Here is a 27,718-nt window from a genome sequence, read left to right as displayed (position 1 = left end):
CCTGCTTCATAATATGAAGTAAAACGTCCAGGTTTCATACAAGGAACAGGAAAAATATAGTGACGCTAATGATCTTGGCAGTCTTGTAGATGGATTTTTTTTATTTTTAAACCTTCTAAATTCAATGTTAGATGCACAATACAGAAATTGCTCCGCCATTTCCTGGTTGCTAAAATTCTAATAGTTAGCCTAATCTCAGTTTGTGACAAAGCAAGTATAGTGTAGAGAATCATTGTACCTTCTAAACCGCTGTGAAATATATTTACCAACACCAAAAATATTGTATTTTAAACTGTTTGAAGCTGGTGTACAAAACTGAAAAACAAAACTTAATAACGGAAAGCATGGAATAGCACACAGAACAGATCTATCACTTTAGACTTGCTTTCAATGTCAATGACTGATCTATATCACACACTTCTATGTGAATTTGGTCGTGTTGCCCCAAAAGTGACATACTTCATCTTCAACTAGCTACATAGTAGCCTATGCTTAACTGGCAGAAGGATATCATGATTATTTGCATCAATCCAGTGGCCAACTCATCATGTGTGCTATAGCAACACCGCTAACCAGACAGTGCTAGGTGCCTGCACACTTGAATTAAGGGTAACTATACTCTCCAAAAGGCTTCTACCCCCAAGCCATAAGACTGCTGAATAATTAATCAAATGGCCACCGGACTATTACATTGACCCCCCCCCCCCCCCCCCCATCCCATTTGTTTTTACACTGCTGCTACTCTGTTTATTATCTAGTCATAGTCACTTTACCCCTACCTACATATACAACTTACCTCGACTAACCTGTACCCCCGCACACTGACTCGGTACCGGTACCCCCTGTTTATTTAAAAAAATATATATTTCACCTTTATTTAACCAGGTAGGCCAGTTGAGAACAAGTTCTCATTTACAACTGCGACCTGGCCAAGATAAAGCAAAGCAGTGTGACACAAACAACAACAGAGTTACACATGGAATAAACAAACGTACAGTCAATAACACAATAGAAAAAAGTCTATATACAATGTGTGCAGAAGACGTAAGGCAATAAATAGGCCATAGTAATTACAATTTAGCAAATTAACACGAGTGATAGATGGGTAGATGATGATGACGTGCAAGTAGAAATACTGGTGTGCAAAAAAGTTAATTAAAAACAATATGGGGATGAGGTAGGTAGATTGGATGGGCTATTTACAGATGGGCTGTGTACAGCTGCTCAGATAGCGGATGTTTTAAGTTATTGAGGGAGATATAAGTCTCCAACTTTAGCTATTTTATTTTTATTTTAAAAAATTGCAATTCGTTCCAGCAGAGAACTGGAAGGAGAGGAGGTGTTGGCTTTGGGGATGACCAGTGCGATATACCTGCTGGAGCACGTGCTATGGGTGGGTGTTGTTATCGTGATCAGTGAGCCAAGGCGGAGCTTTACCTAGCATAGACTTATAGATGACCTGGAGCCAGTGGGTCTGGCGACGAACATGTAGCGAAGGCCAGCCGACTAGAGCATACAGGTCTCAGTGGTGGGTGGTATATGGGGCTTTGGTGACAAAACAGATGGGACTGTGACAGCAAACTGGATGCAGTCTGAGTAGAGTGTTGGAGGCTATTTTGTAAATTACATCTTTGAGGATTGGTAGGATAGTCAGTTTTACAAGGGTATGTTTGCCGGCGTGGGTGAAGGAGGCTTTCCTGCGAAATGGGAAGCTGATTCTAGATTTAACTTTGGATTGGAGATGTTTAATATGAGTCTGGAAGGAGAGTTTACAGTCTAGCCAGACACCTAGGTATTTGTAGTTGTCCACATATTCTAGGTCAGAACCGTCCAGAGCAGTGATGCTAGATGGGCGGGCGGGTGCGGGCAGCGATTGGTTGAAGAGCATGCATTTAATTTTACTTGCATTTAAGACCAGTTGGAGGCCACGGAAGGAGTGTTGTATGGCATTAAAGCTCTTCTGGAGGTTTGTTAACACAGTGTCCAAAGAAGGGCCTGAAGTATACAGAATGGTGTCGTCTGCGTAGAGGTGGATCAGGGAATCACCAGCAGCAAGAGCGACATCGTTGATATATACAGAGAAAAGTGTCGGCCCGAGGATTGAACCCTGTGGCACCCCCATAGAGACTGCCAGAGGTCCGGACAACAGGCCCTCCGATTTGACACACTGAACTCTGTCTGAGAAGTAGTTGGTGAATTGCACAGCGGAGTATGTACATTAGGATTCGAAATGGTCGGTCATCTGTTTATTAACTTGGCTTTCGAAGACTTTAGAAAGGCAGGGCAGGATGGATATAGGTCTGCAACAGTTTGGGTCTAGAGTGTCACCCCCTTTGAAGAGGGGGATGACCGTGGCAGCTTTCCAATCTTTAGGGATCTCAGACGATACGAAAGAGAGGTTGAACAGACTGTTGCAACCCCTATTACCAATGGCGGCGGATAATTTTAGAAAGAGAGGGTCCAGATTGTCTAGCCCAGCTGATTTGTACGGGTCTAGGTTTTGCAGCTCATTCAGAACATCTGCTATTTGGATTTGAGTGAAGGAGAAGCTGGGGAGGCTCGGGCATGTAGCTGCGGGGGGTGTGGAGCTGTTGGTAGGGGTAGCCAGGAGGAAAGCATAACCAGCTGTAGAGAAATGCTTCTTGAAATTCTCGATCATCGTGGATTTATCGGTGGTGACAGTGTTTCCTAGCCTCAGTGCAGTGGGCAGCTGGGTGGAGGTGCTCTTATTCTCCATGGACATTAGTGTCCCAAAACGTTTTGGAGTTAGAGCTACAGGATGCAAATTTCTGTTTGAAAAAGCTAGCATTTGCTTTCCTAACTGACTGTGTGAATTGGTTCCTGACTTCCCTGAAAAGTTGCATATCGCGGGGACTATTCAATGCTAGTGCAATCCGCCACAGGATGTTTTTGTGCTGGTCAAGGGCAGTCAGGTCTGGAGTGAACCAAGGGCTTTATCTTTTCTTAGTTCTACATTTTTTGAAAGGGGCATGCTTATTTAAGATGGTGAGGAAATTACTTTTAAAGATCGACCAGGCATCCTCTACTGACGGGATGAGGTCAATATCCTTCCAGGATACTTGGTTGACAGCCTCATTTATCTATTTCAATAGTAGGCCTACTTTTAAATCACTGTCAATTACCTAGGTCCTAGACCCTTATTGTTGTAATAATTGTAAAGTGTTTTAACCTCTCTAGGGTATGTAGGACAGTAGCGTCCCACCTCGTCAACGAGCCAGTGAAACTGCAGGGCGCCAAATTCAAAACAACAGAAATCCCATAATTTATATTCCTCAAACATACATGTATTTTACAACATTTTAAAGATACACTTGTTGTAAATCCAGCCACAGTGTCCGATTTCAAAAAGGCTTTACGACGAAAGCAAACCAAACGATTATGTTAGGTCAGAACCAAGTCACAGAAAAACACAGCCATTTTTCCAGCCAAGAGAGGAGTCACAAAAAGTAGAAATATAGATCAAATTAATCACTAACCTTTGATCTTCATCAGATGACACTCATAGGACTTCATGTTACACAATACGTGTATGTTTTGTTTGGTAAAGTTCATATTTATATCCAAAAATCTGAGTTTACATTGACGCGTTATGTTCAGTAGTTCCAAAACATCCGGTGATTTTGCAGAGAGCCACATCAATTTCCAGAAATACTCATAATAAACATTAATAAAAGATACAACTGTTATGCATGGAATTTTAGATCCTCTTCTCCTTAATGCAACCGCTGTGTCAGATTTTAAAAAAACTTTACGGAAAAAGCAAACCATGCAATAATCTGAATACTGCGCTCAGATGACAAATCAAGCCAAACAGGTATCTGCCATGTTGGAGCCAACAGAAGTCAGAATTAGCATTATAAATATTCGCTTACCTTTGATCTTCATCAGAATGCACTCCCAGGAATTCCAGTTCCACAATAAATGTTTGTTTTTGTTCGAAAATGTCCATTTATGTCCAAAATGCCTATTCTATAACGTTCAGAACACAATCCAAGCTCACGACGCGCGTGCAAGTCCAGCGGAAAGTACAGAAAAGTCCAAAAAGTTATATTACAGTCCGTAGAAACATGTCAAACAAAGTATAGAATACATTTTTAGTATGTTTTTAACATAAATCTTCAATAATGTTACAACCGGAGAATTCCTTTGTCTGTAGAATTGCAATGGAACAGAGTTCCCTCCCACGTGAACGCGTGAGACTGAGCTCGTGGCTCTCTGGCAGACCTCTGACTCATTCCCCTCTCATTCGCCCCCACTTCACAGTAGAAGCATCAAACAAGGTTCTAAAGACTGTTGACGTCTAGTGGAAGCCTTAGGAAGTGCAATTTGACCCCATAGAAACTGTATTCAATAGGCCAAGAGTTGAAAAACTACAAACCTCAGATTTCCCACTTCCTGGTTGGATTTTTTCTCAGGTTTTTGCCTGCCATATGAGTTATGTTATACTCGCAGACATCATTCAAACTGTTTTAGAAACTTCACTGTTTTCTATCCAAATATACTAATTATATGCATATTCTAGCTTTTATGGCTGAGTAGCAGGCAGTTTAATTTGGGCACGCTTTTCATCCAAAATTCCCAATGCTGCCCCCTATCCTAGTGAAGTTAATTAAAGATATTTATTAATTTTATTACATTTTTGGTTTTATTTGGGACGGTTGATGTTCGGTTGAAATTGCACTTCGGGACGATTCTTGGACAGTGATGAAAAAATATTAGTCTCGAGCCCTGGGTGTGTCATTTGTCCTCCTTACGGGCACAGCTCTTCTAGGGGGAGGGGAAGGTCTGTCATACTAAATTAGCTCAAGATCTTGAGATGGAATGTGTCAGGCTGCCATTTGTATGTGTGTAGTTCATTTGAGGTGCCTGGTGTGAAAATGGTTGAGTAGTGTGCACCACTGCACTTAACTACCACTGTATTCTCTAGACTTCCAATTCAGATCTGACTTCCCACCCCCTCTCATAAACAAATATACACTCATCCATCTCATGACTAACCATGCTACTACTGTTGTTTTAAAAGGGAGCGACAGAGTGACTGGTTGACTGCCCTAAAATATCACTCCTCAGGTTTGTCAGGTGTGTGTTTATAAGAGACAGATGTCAGGCTGGCATGGAGCTTACTGGAGAGAGACACAATCTTCAGGCTTGACCTACCGTAGTTAATCAATACACAGCCCAGGGCATAACGGAAATAGTTACTTATAGCACGTCTACTGTGATGTTATAAACTGTGTGGTTCGAGCCCTGAATGCTGATTGGCTGACAGCCATGGTATATCAGACTGTATACTACGGGTATGACAAAACATTTATTTTTACTGTTCTAATTCTGTTGGTAACCAGTTTATAATAGCAATAAGGCACCTCGGGGGTTTGTGATATATAGCCAATATACCACGGCTCATGCCTGTGTCCGGGCACTCACGATGTGTTGTGCATAAGAACAGCCCTTAGCTGTGGAATATTGGCCATATACCACACCTCCTCGGGCCTTATTGCTTAATTAGAGAGTTGTAATTTTAGAGCAAAAGGAAACTGAACCCAAAGAGGTTTTTAGAATGGCCATTTTTGTTTAGGCTGCATGTAGTTCATACTTTAGGCGATGCAGGCTTGTTTTCAACCACTATTGTATTCCTATTTTACGGTCTTCACCTGCATTGATGCTCTTGAAATGGTAACAGGATGGACTTTGAGAGGCTGGGAATCAAGTCCGTGCTTGTTTGCATGACTCCGTAAGGAACATTGACAATAAAGTGTTCTTCTCTGGCCACCTCATGTAAATTGTGTCCACTGAACACAACAGAGGCGTCAGTATCAACATGAGTCAGTCTGACACTCACAATGTGGTGGGGAGACCTTATCCATACGCTGTTCTGCAAAAATGTTGTAGCAACACAAAGCAGGCAACAGGATACTCAAGGACATAAAATATATAGGCTACATTGGTCACTGAAGAGACATTGTGTGTGTGTGTGTGCATGCATGCATATCTTGAAAAAGCCTCCTCCTGTGTGTGTCAGTTGCCTCCATAAATTCCAATTCATTTCATGAATTTGAATAATTTTTTATTTTAAGTAGTAAACAGGATACAGAATTTGAATGAAAGGAAATAGAATTGAGTTAAATGAAATTAAAATGCCTATTCTATAATAGGTGAAGTCTGTAAAAATATACATCTTGTACATAAAACATCAATGACGTCATTATATACATGCTCGACATTAACGCTTGTCCGGACAAGTAAAAAAATTAATAAATTGTCAGACAAAATAATATAGATTAAAGATGTCCGAATGGACAAGTAAAAATAAATATCACCATCAGTGTCTAATTTTCATTTAGGCCTAAATAAATAAAAAAGCCTACATGTCAAAGTGTAGTGATATGCCTTGGAAGGCGCCAGAAAATGTAGCCCAACTTTTAATTACATAAATATAAACTACAGTCTTGTTTGACATACAGAACCAGTCAAAAGTTTAGACACATTGACTCATTCCAGGGTTTTTCTTTATTTTTACTATTTATTTTTTTACGTTGTGGAATAATAGTAAGAACATCACAACAACAAAAAATAACAGTATGGAATCGCGTAACAACCAAATGAGTGTGAAGAATCTAAAATATATTTTGATTTGTTTAAAAGTAGCCACCCTTTGCTTTGACATTTTTGCACACTCTTGGCATTCTCTCAACCAGCTTCACCTGGAATGCTTTTCCAACAGTCTTGAAGGAGTTCTCACATATGCTGAGCACTTGTTGGCTGCTTTTCCTTCACTCTGCGGTCCAACTCAACCCAAACCATCTCAATTGGGTTGAGGTTGGGGGATTGTGGAGGTCAGGTCATCTGATGCACCACTCCTTCTTGGTCAAATAGGCCTTACACAGCCTGGAGGTATGTTGGGTCATTGTAAAGTTGAAAAACAAATGATAGTCCCACTAAATACAAACAAATGTGATGGCATATCGCTGCAGAATGCTGTGTTAGACATGCTGGTTAAGTGTGCCTTCAATTCTAAATAAATCACAGACAGTGTCACCAGCAAAGCACCATCACACCACCTCCTCCTTGCTTCACGGTGGAAACCACATATGCAGAGATCATCCGTTCACCTACTCTGCATCTAACAGACACGGCGGTTGGAACCAAAAATCTCAAATTTAGACTCATCAGACCAAAGGGCAGATTTTCACCGGTCTAATGCCCATTGCTTGTGTTTCTTGGCCCAAGCAAGTCTATTCTTATCATTGGTGTCTTTTAGTAGTGGTTTCTTTGCAGCAATTCGATCATTAAGGCCTGATTCACAGTCTCCTCTGAACCGTTGATGTTGAGATGTCTGTTACTTGAACTCTGTGAAGCATTTATTTGTGCTGCAATTTCTGAGGCTGGTAACTCTCTAATGAACTCTGCAGCAGAGGTAACTCTGGGTCTTCCTTACCTGTGGCGGTCCTCATGAGAGCCAGGTTCATCATAGCGCTAAAAGGTTTTTGCAACTGCACTTGAAGAAACGGTCAAATATCTTGAAATTTTCCGCCTTGACTGACCTTCATGTCTTAAAGTAATGGACTGTCGTTTCTCTTTGCTTATTTGAGCTCTTCTTTCCATAATATGTACTCAGTTTTCTGTATACCAATGCTACCTTGTCACAACACAACTGATTGTCTCAAACGCATTAAGAAGGACATAAATTCCACAAATGAACTTTTTAACAAGGCACACATGTTAATTGAAATGCATTTCTGGTGACTACCTCATGAAGCTGGTTGAGAGAATGCCAAGAGTGTGCAAAGCTGTCATCAAGGCAAAGGGTGGCTACTTTGAAGATTCTCAAATATATTTTGATTTGTTTAACACTTGGTTACTGCGTGATTCCATGTGTTTTTTGATAGTTTTGATGTCTTCACTATTATTCTACCATGTAGAAAATAGTACAAATAAAGAAAAACCCTTGAATGAGTGTGTCCAAACTTCTGACTGCATGTCTCGTTCAGATTTAAATGGTCACAAGACCGGAGAGCCAAGGACAGTGCCTGTTGCGCACCGCTCATCATGTACCTTATGTAAGTTCATGAAGCATGTCTTGCCTTGTTTCTAAGTAGGCTAGCCAAAATACAACCATTGAAATGTTGAGGGAATTATTTTATAAATGCTTAATATGTCATTGAAACCAGCATTATTCTCATGTTCTATTGGTTTTCAAATCAACTTAATTTTATTGTCCAGTAGCTAGTCATAACCCTAATCATATTAGTAACCCATGGTAGTTGATGCATCTTTAGATCTCCCCTCTTTCTGTCACATGAATCCTCTCGCGGGTGCGGTGCACTTTTGAAAACTGTTTTCCGGCTAATTGCATTTTGGATAATTTGTGAGTAGCCTTCGGCCTTCAGAGCTTATAATATGAAGGAAAAAGACCTATCACCGCTTTAAGATAAACAGTCTCATCTGTTGCATCAGCCTCATTGCTTTTTACATTTGATGTGCAGTGGTTATGAATTTTGGATCTGTTGTTCCAGAACTGTCTGTTTAGAACCATAGACGGGGCCTAAAATGAACACCTGTCAAATGCGGGTCGATTTTGACATTTGCGGCTAAGATGTCTTTTTCACCAGCCACGTTGGTGGGTGGTCAGGACTCCACAGTGTGAGCGTTTCAATATCATTTGTGAATAAAAATAGTAAAGTATGATCACATTTATAGTCAAATAAATGCTGCAGTAGCTGTTTTCAAAGTATTTCTGCAGTATTGTTTCATGGCTGGTAAATATCACACTCTGCCTGTCCCCCGACAAAAAAATCTGGGTTGACCGAGAGTTGTCTGTTCTTTCGATTGGTCAACATTTTAAAACATATTTTTCCATATACAGTGCAACGGATACCTTATTTACTTAAGTATTCAGACCCTTTGCTATGAGACTAGAAATTGAGCTCAGGTGAATCTTGTTTCCATTGATCATCATTGAGATATTTATACAACTTGATTGGAGTCCACCTGTGGTAAATTCAATTGATTGGACATGATTTGGAACGGCACACAGTTGTCTATATAAGGTCCCACAGTTGACAGTTTGACTGCTCTGCATGCCAGTTAGGATTTTCATATGCACACTTTCGTGGAACAGTTTCATTTCATTTATAATAGTCCCCATATCTCAAAATCAATGTCATGTGGTTAATCAAAATTCAATTTAAATTTAATTATAGAAATTTAAAAGTAACTTTTCTATTGCCATTGCGTGCATAAAGCCAAAAAATTGTAACAATAAAAATATTCAGATAAAAAATGTATATCCTTCAAATCAAATTGGCTATGCATTTCCTGTCTGCTAGGAAGTTGAAACATTGTATCAACTATATACTTGGGTCCAGCCATAAGCTTGGGCTAGCAAACTTGCAACATTGTATAAAATATTCTGGGCCCTCAGTTTCCTGCTGCAGACTGAAGGGCACAGCTGTAGGCTATTTGCGCAAGTGATGAGAAGTAATCAGGTAGGCCTTTTTTATGACATTTCCACCAGATCAGAGTGGTTATGGAACGGGAGAGAGCTGGAAAGATTTTTCAAATATGCTTAGTTGAGGAGCTATTGCCATTCTCAGTGGATGTAAAAACACTTTGTTTAAGAAGAAAATATTACTTTGGCTTATCTCACCATCCCTGTGAAGATTCTCAATCAGAACTAGTATCAGATCCCCACATTTACATTTACAGGCCTACATTTGCACGTAGGCCAGGTAGCCTAGGCCTAGTTTTATGCGTAGTCATCAGATGTGTCCTTACACAAGATTGACAGGAGCGCTCCGAACGAAAGTAAATGGAATGAAATAACCCAGAACTTTTTCCTCTAGTGTAGCATAAGGTTGTGCGCTCTGTAAACAAAGGTTAGACTGTAATGGTAATAATATATTGAATGCATTAACAGAAATTTCCGTAACCAAACAAACATTGTAGATTTAAAAACTATGGTAATTAACGGTAGATGTACTACTGGTGTGACACCCCCGTGGCCTACACAATGGATTAGTCCACTCAGACAGGTGTCTCGTGGGCCATAATTTTTTTTATTTTTATATTTGCCACTGCTTGACAACAACAACAAAAAATCTGTCGACCGACAGCCTATCGACCAATTCGATTGTTTGGTCGCCAACCATTTCCAGGTTGCTAAAATTCAATTTAGTGCCAAAACAAGTCATGTATAGAATAGAGAATCATTGTACCATCTAAACCGCTGTGAAATATATTTTCAATAACCCAAAATATCGTGTGTTTTTAGCTTTTTTTGAAGCTGGTGTACAATAATCTAATTGTATATCCTGTGGGGCGTGGCCAATTCTAATTTCAACTCATGAGTTGAATGGGAGTCAATTCCAAAATTCTGAATTGAGCACAATTCATGTGTTGGAATTGACTCCCATTCAACTCATGAGTTGAAATTTGAATTGAATTGGCCACGCCCCACAGGATGTAGAGTTTGAGTGACTGGAAGTAGATTTGAATCCAGTGCAATTCAAAGAAATTCCACTGTCACAGAGCATTAGATTAATTGAATCTGACAGTTCACACTTCAACACCAAAGAATATATCACCTTTCTCTGGAAACAATGTTAATTTACTCTTTTAACCTTAGTGCTTAGAGTAGCCAATTTATATGTCCACCAACCATTTTTCCTTTGTGTCTGCCCTCCAGCTCCAACTCATCCAGTGAGTGATACTGTCAGCCATCTAGCCTAATCCTACGTCACTTACAGAAACTACATTATTCATTCAAAGCGCCTGCTCTCTCTCTCTGTGTGTGTGTGTGTGTGTGTGTGTGTGTGTGTGTGTGTGTGTGTGAGAGATGGAGTTTCCAAGAACAAACAGGCTCCTTCACTTTTCACCCAGGGAGATTCTCTTCACAAGCTTTAAACGCTTAACATTCTTTATTTTGTTACTTATTCTGTACTCAAAAACATCTGCATGTTTTCCGTTTGGTTTGACAATTTATACAAGCGCTGTGTATTGAGTATGAGCTGACAGTTGTTCATTTTCTAGTCCTTTTGGAAATCAATTTGGCTTCATTTCAATGAACGGGATGTGTATTTTATATTTAATAGGCTATACCAAATACACACAACCTTGGGAAGGCTAGTGCCACCCTCTTGCCACCACTGGACCACATGTGGCCTGTGTACGGCGTGTTTCTGGGTGTTTGTTTACCAGACTTATTTAGTGCAGGTGAGTGGGCAATCCACTCATCTAATAGAAACGATTACACCAACTTAGGCTGTGTAGGCTTGTTGTTTACACCTCTGCTCCTCCCATTAAGCCCTCTGTGTGTTTACTGTTTGTTGGCTAGAGCTCAGAGCAAGTGTTTTCCATTATAAATCTATTAGATATCAAACAGTACACGCTTCCTTCATCTATCCCTCTGCCGCACTCTGCTTCATATTTAATAAGGGAGGAAGTTTGCTTTGATTCCACGCGCGCACACACTGGCAATAGGTTCCTTATGCTCTGCTCGGGAATGCTGTTTTGCATTCTTATCATTTGCATCATGGGAATTTTTCGCTGTCACTGCAACACTTTGACCTTTGAGACAGCACAGGGCCCAGTGTGGGGGGGGTTTCCCCTTAGAGAAACTGTGCCTGTGCTATGTTCTTCCTGACTCTGATTAGTGGCATGCCTTAGTGTTGTCATATTTTCTCCCTCAGGTAACTTCCTCCATTTACCTTAATTGGTAGATTCCCCATACTACTACCTTGAAGAATAGAAAAATATCTTCACAGTGCCCGCACAGAATAACATTTTCTTTTTTTGTACAGTTACTTCCAGCACAACCTGGTCTGAAACCATGTTGGTTTTGAAATGTGTAATGGCGCTGTCGTAACACATCAGTCCTCTCCATCCCCCTGACTGAGCTAGCTGACTGAGTGTCTGCCTGTTGATCCTAAGAGGAGGGGTAGAGTCACTGATCCACCGCCTGGGAGAGGACCCACTCCCCTGGCGGGAATCTACCAAGAGGAGAGCCCTCAGCCTAGCTACTACTGTAGATCAGAGCACCAACTAGCAAACCAACACCTGGGTAAGGACAGAGGACCCGATTTCTCACCACCCCCACATCTCCCTCTTTCTACAGCCCTCCCTGTGTGTCTGTTGTCTCCTTACCTCCCGCCCGCTGACAAAGCTGTTGTCATGGAGATGCATAGGGGTACTTCGAGGCACGTAATCTCCACACAGCAGAGGCTGACAGAGGGAAAGGGAGGGAGGGGGAAGAGAGGAGAGCCCAGACAAAAAAGAGAGGCAAAAGAGGTAGATGAGGGATCTCTTGAGCTAAGGACGAGGGCAGATTGAGGTCTTGTTCAGATTCAGAGCTGTGCTGAGGAGGTTAGAATGTGTGCCCCGTCAATCTCACTCACTCACTGGGACTCAGCTCCGTAGTGCAGGACCTGGGGAGTATGTCCAGCTCGGAGTGGAGATAACTAGGAAGAGAGGAATGTGACGGGACCTGTGGAGGAGGGGTTGATCCACGGATGGAGGGACAAAGGTTATCTATTCTTCTGTTGTCCGGCTTCATGTGACCAGTGCTGGCCTGTTGGAGCGAGCTGATATTGGTTATCTTCCTGAGATTACAACAGAAAGTGTGTCCCACTGAAATGTCATCTCTGTGTACTGACGCCACAGTCACCTTTTTATAATAACCTGTGTCTTTTAGGTCTACTTCAGTCACCTTTTATAATAACCTGTGTCTTTTAGGTCTACTTCAGTCACCTTTTATAATAACCTGTGTCTTTTAGGTCTACTTCAGTCACCTTTTATAATAACCTGTGTCTTTTAGGTCTACTTCAGTCACCTTTTATAATAACCTGTGTCTTTTAGGTCTACTTCAGTCACCTTTTATAATAACCTGTGTCTTTTAGGTCTACTTCAGTCACCTTTTATAATAACCTGTGTCTTTTAGGCCTACTTCAGTCACCTTTTATAATAACCTGTATCTTTTAGGCCTACTTCAGTCACCTTTTATAATAACCTGTATCTTTTAGGCCTACTTCTTGTAAGGTTTTTAGGGCTGACCCCATTTTAGTCGACTGGTCAGTTGTTTGGTCGATAAGGGAGATTTTTTTTTAGTTGAGCGGTCGCACATTCTTTTTTTTAAATGTTTATGGTGCACAAGACCATGTCTGTTTGGTGCCTGTCTCAGTGGACTGATCCATTGTGCAGGCCAGGAATGGTACAGTCCATCACTCTAAGACACAGGTGTCAAACTCATTCCACGGAGGGCCGAGTGTCTGCGGGTTTTCGCTCCTCCCTTATACTTGATTGATGAATTAACATCACTAATTAGTTAGGAACTCCCCACACCTGGTTGTCTAGGGCTTTATTGAAAGGAAAAACCAAAAACCTGCAGACACTAGGCCCTCCGTGGAATGAGTTTGACACCCCTGCTCTAAGACATGTGATACTGACATTCTAAGTGATTATATATTATCTAAGAATAATAGTGCAACATTAATAAATCTAATATTGAAACACACAGGAAACTGTTGTGTGAAAAACCCAGCAACGTTGCAGTTTTTGACACAAACTGGTGCGCCTGGCACCTACTGCCATACCTCTCTTGTCTTGCCCATTCACCCTCAGAATGGCACACATTCCATGACTCAATTGTTTCAAGACTCCTCCCCTTCATCTACACTGAAGTGGATTTAACAAATGACATCAATAAGGGATCAAGAACTTTCACCTGGATTCCCCTAATCAGTCTGGCTTGGAAAAAACAAGTGTTAATGTTTTGTATACTCAATGTATATCTACAGAAATAAGACTGATCCTGCTTCTGTTGCCATTTTCTGTTTGTTTAATAGCCTATTGACTCTGTGAGCACCAAGCCTCCCATAACCGCAAAATGTTGGATGAAGCAATTTCACAAATTCAACTGTTTTTGATCTTTGCTATGCTGTAATAATGGCTTTACAATTTATCTTTTTTTTTTGTTAGAAGATACTCTGGTATTACTTAAAATGTATTTAGTGTTAAACTGTTCCAAATGGGCATAAAAATAGCATGTCACACACAATATCCTCTCTCTCCTATACCCTCTGTATTTGGGGAGTTTCTCCCATTCTTTTCTTCAGATTCTTTCAAGCTCTGTCAGGTTGGATGGGGAACGTCGCTGCACAGCTATTTTCAGGTCTATTTTTGATCGCGTTCAAGTCCGGGCTCTGGCTGGGCCACTCAAGGACATTCAGAGACTTGTCCTGAAGTCACTCCTGTGTTGTCTTGGTTGTGTGCTTCGGGTTGTTGTCCTGTTGGAAGGTGAATCTTCGCCCCAGTCTGAGGTCCTGAGTGCTCTGGAGCAGGTTTTCATCAAGGATCTCTCTGTACATTGCTCCGTTCATCTTTCCCTCAATCCTGACTAGTCTCCCAGTCCATGCCGCTGAAAAACATCCCCCCAGCATGATGCTGCCACCAGCATGCTTCACCGTAGGGATGGTGCCAGGTTTCCTCCAGACGTGACGCTTGGCATTCAGGCCAACGAGTTCAATCTTGGTTTCATCAGATCAGAGAATCTGGTTCTCATGGTCTGAGAGTCCTAGGTGCCTTTTGGCAAACTTGAAGCGGGCTGTCATGTGCCTTTTACTGAGGAGTGGCTTCCGTCTGGCCACTCCACCATAAAGGGCTGATTTGTTGAGTGCTGCAGAGATGGTTGTCCTTCTGGAAGATTCTCCTATCTCAACAGAGGAACTCTGTCCAATCAATTGAAATTTCCACAGGTGGACTCCAATCACGTTGTAGAAACATATCAGGGATAATCAATGGATACGGAATGCAACAGAGTCTCATAGCAAAGGGTCTGAATACTGATGTAAATAAGGTATTTCTGTTTTTTATTTGTAATACATTTGCAAAAATCTCTGAACCTGTTTTCGCTTTGTCATGATTGTGTGTAGATTCGGGGGGGGGTTATTTAATCTATTTTAGAATTAGGCTGTAACGTAACTGTGGAAAAAGTCAAAGGGTCTGAATACTTTCTGAATGCACTGTATTCATTTTTTTCTTTACAACTTTTAATTTTTTATAATTTATTTTGTGTTTTACACTGTTCCAATGGTCAGTAAAATTGGAATCTAACAGCAACAGTTTGGCACGCATAATACTCACGCAGTGCTTGCTCCTATACCCTCCTTTATCTGGATCTCCAGTAGTTTCCACTAGAGGTCGGCCTATTAGGGTTTTTCACCACCGATTATTGGAGGACTGTCACGAACCGGCTCAAAGCCCGTAACAAAAGGGAGACAACGTGGAGATAAGGAGTAACAAAATATATTTATTAAATAAAGTAACCTAAATGCAATTAACAATGGTGTGTGTAATCAGTAGTGTAAGTGAGTGTTTTGGCATGCATGAATGTGATAATGCGGTGTGTTGAAAGGTGCTAAAGCAAACAACCAAAAAGCCACAACAATCTATCAAGGTGTCTGCATGGAGAGAGTCTCCTCCATGAATGGGGAAATGGTGCATTTATCCTATGACAGTGGGCCCAGGTGTTTCCCATGTAGCTGACGACCCTCCCAACTCCGCCCACCGGCATCCTAATAAGAAAACAAGAACAAAGAGAGAATACGGCAGACAGTGGGAGGGTCGTCACAGGACCAAGAAAGCCGATACCGACTATTCGGTCTTTTTTTTATTTATTTTTTTATTAATATTTTTTAATATACACTGCTCAAAAAAATAAAGGGAACACTTAAACAACACAATGTAACTCCAAGTCAATCACACTTCTGTGAAATCAAACTGTCCACTTAGGAAGCAACACTGATTGACAATAAATTTCACATGCTCTTGTGCAAATGGAATAGACAACAGGTGGAAACTATAGGCAATTAGCAAGAAACCCCCAATAAAGGAGTGGTTCTGCAGGTGGTGACCACAGACCACTTCTCAGTTCCTATGCTTCCTGGCTGATGTTTTGGTCACTTTTGAATGCTGGCGGTGCTCTCACTATAGTGGTAGCATGAGACGGAGTCTAGAACCCACACAAGTGGCTCAGGTAGTGCAGCTCATCCAGGATGGCACATCAATGCGAGCTGTGGCAAGAAGGTTTGCTGTGTCTGTCAGCGTAGTGTCCAGAGCATGGAGGCGCTACCAGGAGACAGGCCCAGTACATCAGGAGACGTGGAGGAGGCCGTAGGAGGGCAACAACCCAGCAGCAGGACCGCTACCTCCGCCTGTGTGCAAGGAGGATCAGGAGGAGCACTGCCAGAGCCCTGCAAAATAACCTCCAGCAGGCCACAAATGTGCATGTGTCTGCTCAGACGGTCAGAAACAGACTCCATGAGGGTGGTATGAGGGCCCGACGTCCACAGGTGGGGGTTGTGCTTACAGCCCAACACCGTGCAGGACGTTTGGCATTTGCCAGAGAACACCAAGATTGGCAAATTCGCCACTGGCGCCCTGTGCTCTTCACAGATGAAAGCAGGTTCACACTGAGCACGTGTGACAGACGTGACAGAGTCTGGAGACGCCGTGGAGAACGTTCTGCTGCCTGCAACATCCTCCAGCATGACCGGTTTGGCGGTGGGTCAGTCATGGTGTGGGGTGGCATTTCTTTGGGGGGCCGCACAGCCCTCCATGTGCTCGCCAGAGGTAGCCTGACTGCCATTAGGTACCGAGATGAGATCCTCAGACCCCTTGTGAGACCATATGCTGGTGCGATTGGCCCTGGGTTCCTCCTAATGCAAGACAATGCTAGACCTCATGTGGCTGGAGTGTGTCAGCAGTTCCTGCAAGAGGAAGGCATTGATGCTATGGACTGGCCCGCCCGTTCCCCAGACCTGAATCCAATTGAGCATATCTGGGATATACATGTCTCGCTCCATCCACCAACGCCACGTTGCACCACAGACTGTCCAGGAGTCTGTGGAGTCAACGCCACCTCATCAGGAGCATGCCCAGGCATTGTAGGGAGGTCATACAGGCACGTGGAGGCCACACACACTACTGAGCCTCATTTTGACTTGTTTTAAGGACATTACATCAAAGTTGGATCAGCCTGTAGTGTGATTTTCTACTTTAATTTTGAGTGTAACTCCAAATCCAGACCTCCATGGGTTGATAAATTTGATTTCCATTGATAATTTGTGTAATTTTGTTGTCAGCATATTCAACTATGTAACGAAAAAAGTATTTAATAAGAATATTTCATTCATTCAGATCTAGGATGTGTTATTTTAGTGTTCCCTTTTATTTTTTTGAGCAGTGTATTTCATATACCTTTGACTATTGGATGTTCTAATAGGCACTTTAGTATTGCCAGCCTTATCTCAGGAGTTGATAGGCTTGAATTCATAAACAGCACTGTGCATCAAGCATTGCTAAGAGCTGCTGTTTAAATGAATGCTTTTGAGCCTGCTGCTGCCTACCACCGCTCAGACTGCTCTATCATAGACTTAATTATAATATTATAAACAGAAATACGAGCCTTTGGTCATTAATATGGTCAAATCCGGAAACTATCATTTTGAACAGAAAACGTTTATTTCAGTGAAATACGGAACCGTAAACCGTAAATATTGCTGTTACATTGACATGTTATTTCATAATTATGTACAATTCTGGCAAATTAATGACGGTCTTCACACCGTTCGCAACGAGCCAGGCGGCCCAAACTGTTGCATATACTCTGACTGCGTGCAATAAATGCAAGAGAAGTGACACAATTTCCCTAGTTAATATTGCCTGCTAACATTCATTTCTTAACTAAATATGCAGGTTTAAAAAATATATACTTCTGTGTATTGATTTTAAGAAAGGCAATGATGTTTATGGTTAGGTACATTTGTGAAACTAATGTGATTTTTCCACGAATGCGCTTTTGTCATCACCCGTTTGACGATTAAAAAAAAAAAAAAAAAAAAAAAAAAAAAATGTCATCGGTCAACCTCTAGTTGAAAGAACAGTCGGCCAAGGGGACAGCCCTAAAGGTTTTACTTAAGTGTAAAACTGCAGAGCTGTTTCTCTGAGTGCCCTTTGACCCTTTTGTCAGAGAGATCCATTGGAGAGGGGAGTGTGTCTGTGGGTCAAGGGTTAAAAGTGCACGCGCGTGTGTTTTGACTGACTGTGAGACTCTGTTTGCGTGCCTGCGAGTGTGTGTGTGTGTGTGTGTGTGAGGGCTGAGGTATTTGTTTGGTTTAAAACAGTCTGTGTGTGTGTAATATTAGGTGATTAACTGAGTGATAATGGCCTCTGGCCTGGCCTGGTCTGGCTCAACCAGCTGACAGACTGACGGCGGAGAGACCTGTAGAGAACAGCAGGGACCACAGCGTGAGGGAGGGCCCTGTAGAGAATAGCAGGGACAACAGCGTGAGGGAGGGCCCTGTAGAGAATAGCAGGGACCACAGCGTGAGGGAGGGCCCTGTAGAGAATAGCAGGGACCACAGCGTGAGGGAGGGCCCTGTAGAGAATAGCAGGGACCACAGCGTGAGGGAGGGCCCTGTAGAGAATAGCAGGGACCACAGCGTGAGGGAGGGCCCTGTAGAGAATAGCAGGGACCACAGCGTGAGGGAGGGCCCTGTAGAGAATAGCAGGGACCACAGCGTGAGGGAGGGCCCTGTAGAGAATAGCAGGGACCACAGCGTGAGGGAGGGCCCTGTAGAGAATAGCAGGGACCACAGATTGAAGTAGTGTAGTAACTAGGTGTCTCTGTTTTGGTTGGCCTATTTAGTATTGTAATATTTTATTAGGATCCCCATTAGCTGTTGCTGAAGCAGCAGCTACTCTTTCTGGGTTCCACGTGTGTGTAAATAGCTTCGTCTCTGGCTTCCACTTGCAGTGTATTTTAGGTTGTTTAAAGTGGGTTGAGGATAGAGGTTTTAGACGTTGGCTGGGGAGATGTGTGTGTAAAAAGCAAATTATTTGGGTTGAATCCTGGATGGTGAGATGTACTGTAAGTAACTGATTTCTCTGTGGATTCATTCAGTGTCTTTTTTTGGATAAAAAAGGGGCGTAGGTGGTGGGCGGGGCATTGAGCGTGGTCGGCCCCTCGGTACAGGTACATTTTAGAGGCCCCATCTTCGCAGTGTATAAAAAAATAAAAAATGCATTTGTAAGCCATTCTACTGCAATTCTACATATTTCTCCGTGGAGCTTAGAGACATTTTTGTAGTTTTAAATGAATTGTTTTTGGAATTATATGTCCACTTTCTTCTCTCCAAACGTTATCTGATTTTAGTCTTTTTTGTTGTTGTTAATACTGAGATCGTATTTCCATTTGTTTGGACTCAGGCGACCCGAAAATAAACGCTTAGGCTCCATACTGCCCAAAGATTACAATGGCAGAAAAATCCCTGGTATTGAAATGTAAGGTAGTGTGGCTGTATTATGTTGTGGTTTGTCTGTGACCGACAGCATTGCAGTACCGTACTAACCGTTCTTCCCTTCCTGTTCTGCAGGTGTCCCAGCATCTGCCGAGTCATCAGTAGTGAGTTAGGGTGTCATGGCCGCCGGGTTCCGGACATGCAGAAATCACCCCTCATAGTGCTTCCCCCGGCCAACCACTTGCAAACACACACGTAGGAGGAGGAGCAGGAGAAGGCGCAAGGGTGATAATGATAACCACGTCCTATATGAACGGTCACATGACTGAGTCAGACGGAAGAGGAGGAGTTGAGGCCAACCAGGAGGAGCCCCAGCAGTGGCACAGGGAGATGGCGGTGGACTGCCCGGAGGACCTGGGTGCCCGTACCCTGCCTGTGAGGCGCTCTGCCCAGCTGGAGAGGATCCGTCAGCACCAGGAAGACCTGCGGAGGAGGAAGGAGGAAGAGGGCAGGAACAGACAGGAGCTGGATCTGACTGCCTCCATACGGCTCAAAAAGCTGTCTCAGAACCCCAAGGTGGGCATCGATAACCCCACCTTCGACCCCATCGAGGGCCCTGGAGGGCCACTGGGACTGCCACCCAACCTGGGGGCCCCCACTCTACTGGGTGAGTAGGACTGAATATGAGAACAAAGATATACAATATTAAATGTTATATTAAGTGCCAGTTGTTTGGCATCAGTCTCTGGTCACTAGCCAAGATAAAGTTCTAACAAGTTGGTGGTTGTGTCCTGCTGAATTTAAAATCAACCACACTATGTAAGTATGGCAACATTACTGCTCAGATAGTGTGGTGAAGGAAGTGCCATTTTGCTTAAGTTGATCTTTTTATATTTACAGGAGTGGGGGGGGGGGGGGTCCATCTAGAATTCAGAATATACCTCTAGAGCTGTCAGAACAGCATAGAGCTATCATTTAACCTTTTATTTAACCAGGTTAGTCTTGTTGAGATAAACATCTCTTCAAGAGAGGCCTGGACCAAGCTGCAGCATCAACACATCAGACAGACACATGACATCAACCAGACTAAAATTACAGCTTAATAGCCCTGACCTTGACATCTCTAGCTTTTATAATCATCCATCTCTTTTCTGTCAGTACACATGTATCCTTTGTGTCGGTCTGTGGCTTTCCCTCAGTCTCTTAACCCAAGGTCACTGTTCCAAGTAGGCTTATGAATGACACACAACACCCCTTAGTCTGTAGGCCTATGGTGGGTGCATTCCTGTTCTAAAGCTCTGTGAGTGAGTGATCCTCGGGGAGGGGGGGGGGGGCCTGTGAGGGGACATTCATTAAAAAGTCTGTTCCAAAACATTCTGAACCAGGCTACAATGGCTGCTCTCTCTCCCTGAGTGGGTGCCCCGTCTCCTGTTCTTGGCCTGTTCTACCACTCTTCCTGACAAGTTAATAACGGGTCGCGTAGCCCGCCTGGCCTAACGGGTCGCGTAGCCCGCCTGGCCTAAAAAAACTATATGGAGAGAGAAAGTAGGTCCTCCATCAGATGAGATGACATTAGCCTCCTAATAACACACCCCCTTTGACACACCAACACTCTCCTTATTTTGGTATTACTTACACTGGACAGATATGCCTGAAAGAGGGGTCTGGATTTTAGAGAGCTGGTTAGATTGAAGAATTTGATTAATTTTGGAGTTGTATCCCAGCTATTAATATCCTGTCTTGACCATAGTCCCTTTGAGTTCACTGTTATTTTTTTTCTGCATGTGTGTCTGGCTTTTGTGTACTGTATTTCTATGGGTGACCTGTCAGTACAGTATATGTATGCCTGACTCACTTTCCTCCGTACAGAGTTGGAGGAGCTGCTGATGTCCCTGAAGCAGGTGCAGCACTGCCTGTCTGACGGCCAGAGTCAGGAGGACGTGGAGCTGGTGCTGCAGCTGGTCCAGAAGACTGACTTCCAGAAGGCCTTCAACATCCACAACGCTGTGGCCCAGCACATGAACAGGCCCAGCCCGCCCTTCCCACACACAGACCGTGCTCAGGGCCTGGCACACGAGGTAAGTCCTGATCTGGAGTCAGTTTGGGGTGTTCTGATTAGAACGGGTCAGGTTAGGGTAAACTGATCATCGATCAGGGCTTACAGATCTCACAGCAGCACGTGAATTGGCCCAGCCCACCCTTCCCCACTCTTAGTGGTTATTTAGCAACAAACCAACGCCTGGGCAACTATGGGACAAAACAGAGAGGGTTGGATTAGATTGTTGACAGCATGTAAACTATATTTCTTTCCAATGTTTATTTAAAACATAAAGTTCCACAATGATCACTTGTCTCTCAAATACATTGTTACAGTTGGTGATCAGCTTGCGTGCAGATTTTAGCCGTCTTAGCAAGTGTGATGTGGCAGACACTTTCACGTTGTGCGTTATTTCCCACAGAACGCATAGCCCCTCACTGAATATTCCCTACACACACCGCGCTCAGGGCCTGCCCCAGGAGATGACACCTAGATGCTGATCTCCGTCAGTTTGGGGTATTACTACGTCAGGGTTAAGGGTAGGGTTTGCGTAGAAAGAACTGATCCTAGATCAGATGTGGCTCAGCACATGAACTGGCTCAGGAGGAAAGGGGGGGGGGGGGCTGATCCAGAGACAGTTTTGTGTTTTGCATTAGAATGGATAGGGTAGGATTTCCGGAGGAGTAAGCTGCCCTTAGGATCTGTTGCCTGTGGGCAACTTGTACCTGGAGCGTATTGAGTAGGTTTGGGGGAAGAGGTTGGTTTGGGCCCGGGCGGGAAGAGGTTGGTTTGGGCCCGGGCGGGAAGAGGTTGGTTTGGGCCCGGGCGGGAAGAGGTTGGTTTGGGCCCGGGCGGGAAGAGGTTGGTTTGGGCCCGGGCGGGAAGAGGTTGGTTTGGGCCCGGGCGGGAAGAGGTTGGTTTGGGCCCGGGCGGGAAGAGGTTGGTTTGGGCCCGGGCGGGAAGAGGTTGGTTTGGGCCCGGGCGGGAAGAGGTTGGTTTGGGCCCGGGGGGGGAAGAGGTTGGTGCTGGGGAGGAGAATGGTGTGGGGCTGGGGAAGGGTCTGAGGGTAGAATGAGGCAGTAGGGGTTAGTGCTCCTGTATACTCAATTCCAATTCAACTTGTGCGTCGCTCCACTGGTCTTTGGCTGAGCCCCCACCTCAGACTTCATGGGAACTAGAACAGAAGGAAATGAGAGGGATACACACTTGATCTGAGGCCAAGCTAACAGACCAAGAGTTAAGGACTGGGGAGGATCTGTGTGACTCAATGACAGGAATATATACCACATGCACACACACTGAGACTCGCGTGCACACACACACACACACATATATGTGTGTGTGTGCGCATGCGCACACTAAGATGCACACAAGCAATCGAGTATGTTTTGTAGGAGTTGTAGAAACTTTTGCCTGAATTAGGTAGCCTACTAGCCGTGAGCTTGAAGTTCAGCAGAGTTTGTGCAGTGTAAGAGCTTTTAAATGGACCTCGCCAAAGTACTTCAAATGTCTTTTTGTATGTTTTGTCCACTAATGAAGCTTGATTGAGGAGAAAGCTTCTATGCCTGGAATCACTGTATTGTGAAGTGTTAATGAGACACCATAATAAACTCCTGTCCTCTCATTCTGCCCATTCTGCCCCAGCCAGCAGCACAGAACACCTCTTGTACTCAGCTCGCCCCATCATTAGAGCCCAAACTTATCAACAACTCAAACTCACTGACCTGGACTAGACGGGAAACTCACAATAGGGCCTCGTGCACTCTCTCACTATCTCTCTGCCTGCCTTTCTCTCAATTCAAATCAAAGGGCTTTATTGGCATGGGAAACATATGTTTACATTGACAAAGCAATTGAAATAGACAAACAAAAGTGAAATAAACAAGGGAAATAAATCTGAAATTAACAGTAAACATTACTCTCACAAAAGGTTAAATAATATAGACCTTTCAAATGTTATAATATTCATGTTGTAACAATGTGCAAATAGTTGAAGTATGAAAGGAAAATCAAATAAACAGATAAATATAGGTTATATTTGTGCTTCACTGGTTGCCCTTTTCTTGTGGCAACAGGTCACACATCTTGCTGCTGTGATGGCACACTGTGGTATTTCACCCAATAGATAGGGGATTTTATCAAGATTGAATTTGTTTTAAAATCTTTGTCTGTGTGATCTAAGGGAAATATGTGTCTCTATGGTCATACATTTGGTTAGGAAGTGCAGCTTGGTTTCCACCTCATTTTGTAGGCAGTGTGCACATAGGCAGACCTGGCTCTCAAGAGAAGACAGGCGATGGTGGCCTTTATCAATAGCAAGGCTATGCTCACCGAGTCTGTACATAGTCAAAACCTTCCTTAATTTTGAGTCAGGGGTCAGATATTCTGCTACTGTTTACTCTCTGTTAAGGGCCAAATAGCATTCCAGTTTGGTCAGTTATTTTTGTTGATTTTCTTTTTGTTTTCTCATGATTTGCTTTGGTCTAATTGTGTTGCTCTGTGGGGTCTGTTTGTGTTTGTGAACCAGCTGGCTGAGGGGAAGCTTCTCCAGGTTCACCTATGTATGTGAGGGCTTTGTTATGGAAGGTTTGGGAATCGTTTCCTTTTAGGTGGTTGTAGAATTTAACAGCTCTTCTGGATTTTAATAATTGGCGGGAATCAGCCAAATCCTGCTCTGGTTGCATTATTTGGTGTTTTACTTTGTACACAGAATGTTTTTACAGAATTCTGCATGCAGTATCAATTTGGTGTTTGTCCCATTTTGTCCCACTCTTGGTTGGTGAGTGGACCTCAGACCCCACAACCATAGAGAGAAATGGGTTCTATAACCGATTCAAGTATTTTTAGCCAGATCCTAATCTCTGGCCGGCTGTGTCTCTGGCCGGCTGTGTCTCGGTCTGTCTGTCGCTGGCTGGCTGGCTCTGTCTGTCTCTCTCGCGCTCTCTGTGTGTGTGTGTGTGTGTGCGGCACTGCAAGTTGGCTGTTGCCAGATGAGAGCACAGCAAGTGAGGTAGGCTACAAAATGGAAAGCCAATTCGAAACAATGCTTGTAGCTTGGCTAGGTAGCTCACTTGTTAGCTAGCTAGTTAACTTTTTAGCTATTAAATAATTGGTCAAACAGTAAAGTGCATTATCTTCATAATTCCTGTAAAGAAATTGTCTGCCCTGCCCATGTGCCTGTTTTGCTGGAGCCTGCTGCAGTGATAATGAGCAAGGCCACATTTTACTGCCTTTCCCACTGTGTTCCTATAGAAGAAAAACATATCTTTTGATTCTAGCTATAACAAAAACAGCTATACTCAGGACCTAAAATTAACACAGGTAGATTTTGGCATTGCCGGGTAACAATGTTTAATTCACCAGCCACACTGGCGTGTGGTAACACTCTGGGCTCAACAGTGTGAGTATTTAATTGTCAAGTGAGAGTTGTGAACTATAGCTAAGTAAATGCTGCAGTAGATTGTTTTCAAAGTATTTCTGCTGTTTTTGTTTCATATCTGGTAATTCACAAATAAATCTGAATCCTAATGTTATAACTATCCCACCTCACGCAGCAACACTTGTTTTTAGAAGCAATGGGCACAGGCATAAAAGTTGGTCTAATTTCCTCAAGTCTACTAAAGTGAGACTTGTGTTTCTTGACTGTTTACATTGTTTTGTTCAGCTGTTATCGAGTGGCCCTGTTACCAAGGTAACCTTAAAGGGGCGGCTAAACATTTTTGTTAAAATCCTCTAGTCACTGAATATTAAATTAAATTGAGCAATATACCACATTACTGCTGACTGGTAATACATTTCTTCTTTTTGAAACATTACTAAGCATGCTCATCATTTATTTATTTTGTGTGTGTAATTGTGGAAACAAATATTTTGCCTGGTAAAAAATTAGTGCAAGTAGTTAAAAAAATAATCTAACTGCCACATTGGCTGGTATACAAAAAAGTTAGTTTTAGGCCCTGGTAATGCTTGTTATAGTTGAAGAGAGGATGTTCTCAGCTTTGCAGGTAGATTTTTCTCATCTGTCTATTTTACAACTGAGATATTGATATGAATTTGAGATATGGAGCGTGCGAAATGAGCATTGGGTATTAGGCTATGACAGATGTGTTTTTTAGGACATGAATAATGACTTTGCTGTTAGATTTAAACATGGCTACTTCCAGTGTAAATTAGATTTAGAGGTAGTGATTTAGCTCATGTGTTTTGACTCTCTACTTTCTACTTAACCAGCTGGTGAATTAGCACCAAATATATTAGTGCCATTAGAAGATAATTAGCCTATACATGTTTTCTATTGGTGACAGCATGAAGAAATATGGGAATATTAGCAGGTTTATGGCACATGCAGACCTCAAAATTGGTATTAAATTGCATTAAAAAGGTCTTAAATTCAACTTGATGGAACCTGCAGATACACTGTGCGTGTCTCTGTCTCTTTCTCTTGCGCTTTCTCTTTCTCTCGCTCTCTGTCTCGCTGAGGCTGCATCATTATCTACGGAGTCCCTGACAGGGAGCCAGTGCCACCAGGGTTCAAAGAGGGAGGGACTGGGGGGGGGTCTTTCCTATGTACGGAGTGTCCTATTGGCCAGTCCTCATGTGAACCACGTCACCAGAGTATACCTAATACTAGAGACACAAACGACACCATAGTGGGATTAGCCTAGCTCTGGAGGAGACCAATTAAGTGAGGGGTGTTTTCTGCCTGTGTCCACTCTTGTAAAACCCCACCTCCCATAGGCTTAGTTGACAGGAAAGGAGGGATTTTGTCTTGACTGGCTAAAATGTAACTTAAAAAAATATATATATATATATTATTTTTTTTACCCCTTTTTTCACCCCAATCTCGTGGTATCTAATTGTAAGTAATTACTATCTTGTCTCATCGCTAAAACTCCCGTACGGGCTCGGGAGAGACGAAGGTCGAAAGCCATGCGTCCTCCGAGACACAACCCAACCAAGCCGCACTGCTTCTTAACACAGCGCGCCTCCAACCCGGAAGCCAGCCGCACCAATGTGTCGGAGGAAACACTGTGCACCTGGCTACCAGGCTAGCGCGCACTGCGCCCGGCCCGCCACAGGAGTCGCTGGTGCGCGATGAGACAAGGATATCCCTACCGGCCAAACCCTCCCTAACCCAGACGACGTTAGACCAATTGTGCGTCGCCCCACGGACCTCCCGGTCGCAGCCGGCTGCGACAGCCTGGCCGCGAACCTTCTCTGGTGGCACAGCTAGCACTGCGATGCAGTGCCCTAGACCACTGCGCCACCCGGGAGGCCCTAAAATGTAACTTTTGTATAATTTCAGCCAGTAGTTCTGAGAGTGATGCTCACAAGCCAAAAGTGGTCCCCATTGTATTGTGTACATCGTCATCCATTTCATATGGAACGGACGGGCAGGCGGGCTCAAATTTGTTGGTACCCCTCCACAAAAAAACAAGAATGCACAATTTTCTCTGAAATACTATTGTCAGTTTCAAGTTAATTGGCGTCCACCATTGTTTATTCCATATTTAACAGAAATCAGACTTTGCTTTAGATTATTTTTTTTACATAATATTGTAAGTAATAAAACAAATGTAAATGGTATGGCCAAAAATGATGGGACCCTTAACCTAATATGTTGTTGCACAACCTTTAGAGGCAATCACTGCAATCAAACGTTTTCTGTAGCGCTCAATGAGACTTCTGCACCTGTTAACCGCTAGTTTGGTCCACTCTTCCTGAGCAAACTGCTCCAGCTGTCTCAGGTTTGATGGGTGCCTTCTCCAGACAAATCTCTCCTTTTCTTTCTCTGGTCCATGTTCAGTGTGGTACACACAATGATATCAAACTGCTCAGTGACTACTTCTGTCCATTTAAATAGGCTGAAGGACTGATTTACAAGATTGGAGACGTGTGTGATACTAATTAGTTTGAAATATCACTATAATCCAATTATTATCTTTCGTAAGGGGTACCAACAAATGTTTCCAGGCCAATTTAGAATATCTTTGTAGAATAAGCAATAATTCATCTATTTTCACAGCTTCTTTGCTTTATTCTATTCTACATACCAAAGGCATGCAAGTATACATGATAAAATAATGTAATCTCTTTTCAGGAGCATTATAAAGCATTATTTCAATGAGCTGTAAGGGTACCAACACATTTGAGCACATCTGTATGTATGTTTTTGTTGTAATTTGTATGATATGTTATGAATCTAGTGCTTAGGATCTTTAAAAGGCGTCTGTAACCAATAAGAAACGCTCATTAGCATTGCAAAACATTCTGTCATTCTGCTGCGTGCCCTAATGAACATAACCCAAGCTGAACCTGGGGCCTAGGCTGTGAACTCGCTGGTTATTTTACTATTCTGCTTGCA

At 43.0% G+C, this 27,718-nt stretch overlaps 1 protein-coding gene across 1 annotated transcript in view; it reads left to right on the top strand.

The window, feature by feature from the left end:
• LOC129812826 (protein PALS1-like) overlaps window positions 1-27,718 on the top strand; it is a 50,937-nt gene that overhangs the window by 5,220 nt on the left and 17,999 nt on the right. Inside the window, 3 exon segments of the mRNA XM_055864724.1 lie at window positions 19,452-19,570; window positions 19,573-19,983; window positions 21,186-21,394. Of these exon segments, the coding sequence (XP_055720699.1) occupies window positions 19,516-19,570; window positions 19,573-19,983; window positions 21,186-21,394 (675 nt within the window). The 5' untranslated portion in view covers window positions 19,452-19,515.

This window comes from Salvelinus fontinalis, chromosome 16, assembly GCF_029448725.1.
Source record: "Salvelinus fontinalis isolate EN_2023a chromosome 16, ASM2944872v1, whole genome shotgun sequence".
Lineage (NCBI taxonomy): Eukaryota > Metazoa > Chordata > Actinopteri > Salmoniformes > Salmonidae > Salvelinus > Salvelinus fontinalis.
Note: the sequence above shows the minus strand (reverse complement) of the source record. Positions and strands in the feature narration are given on the sequence as shown.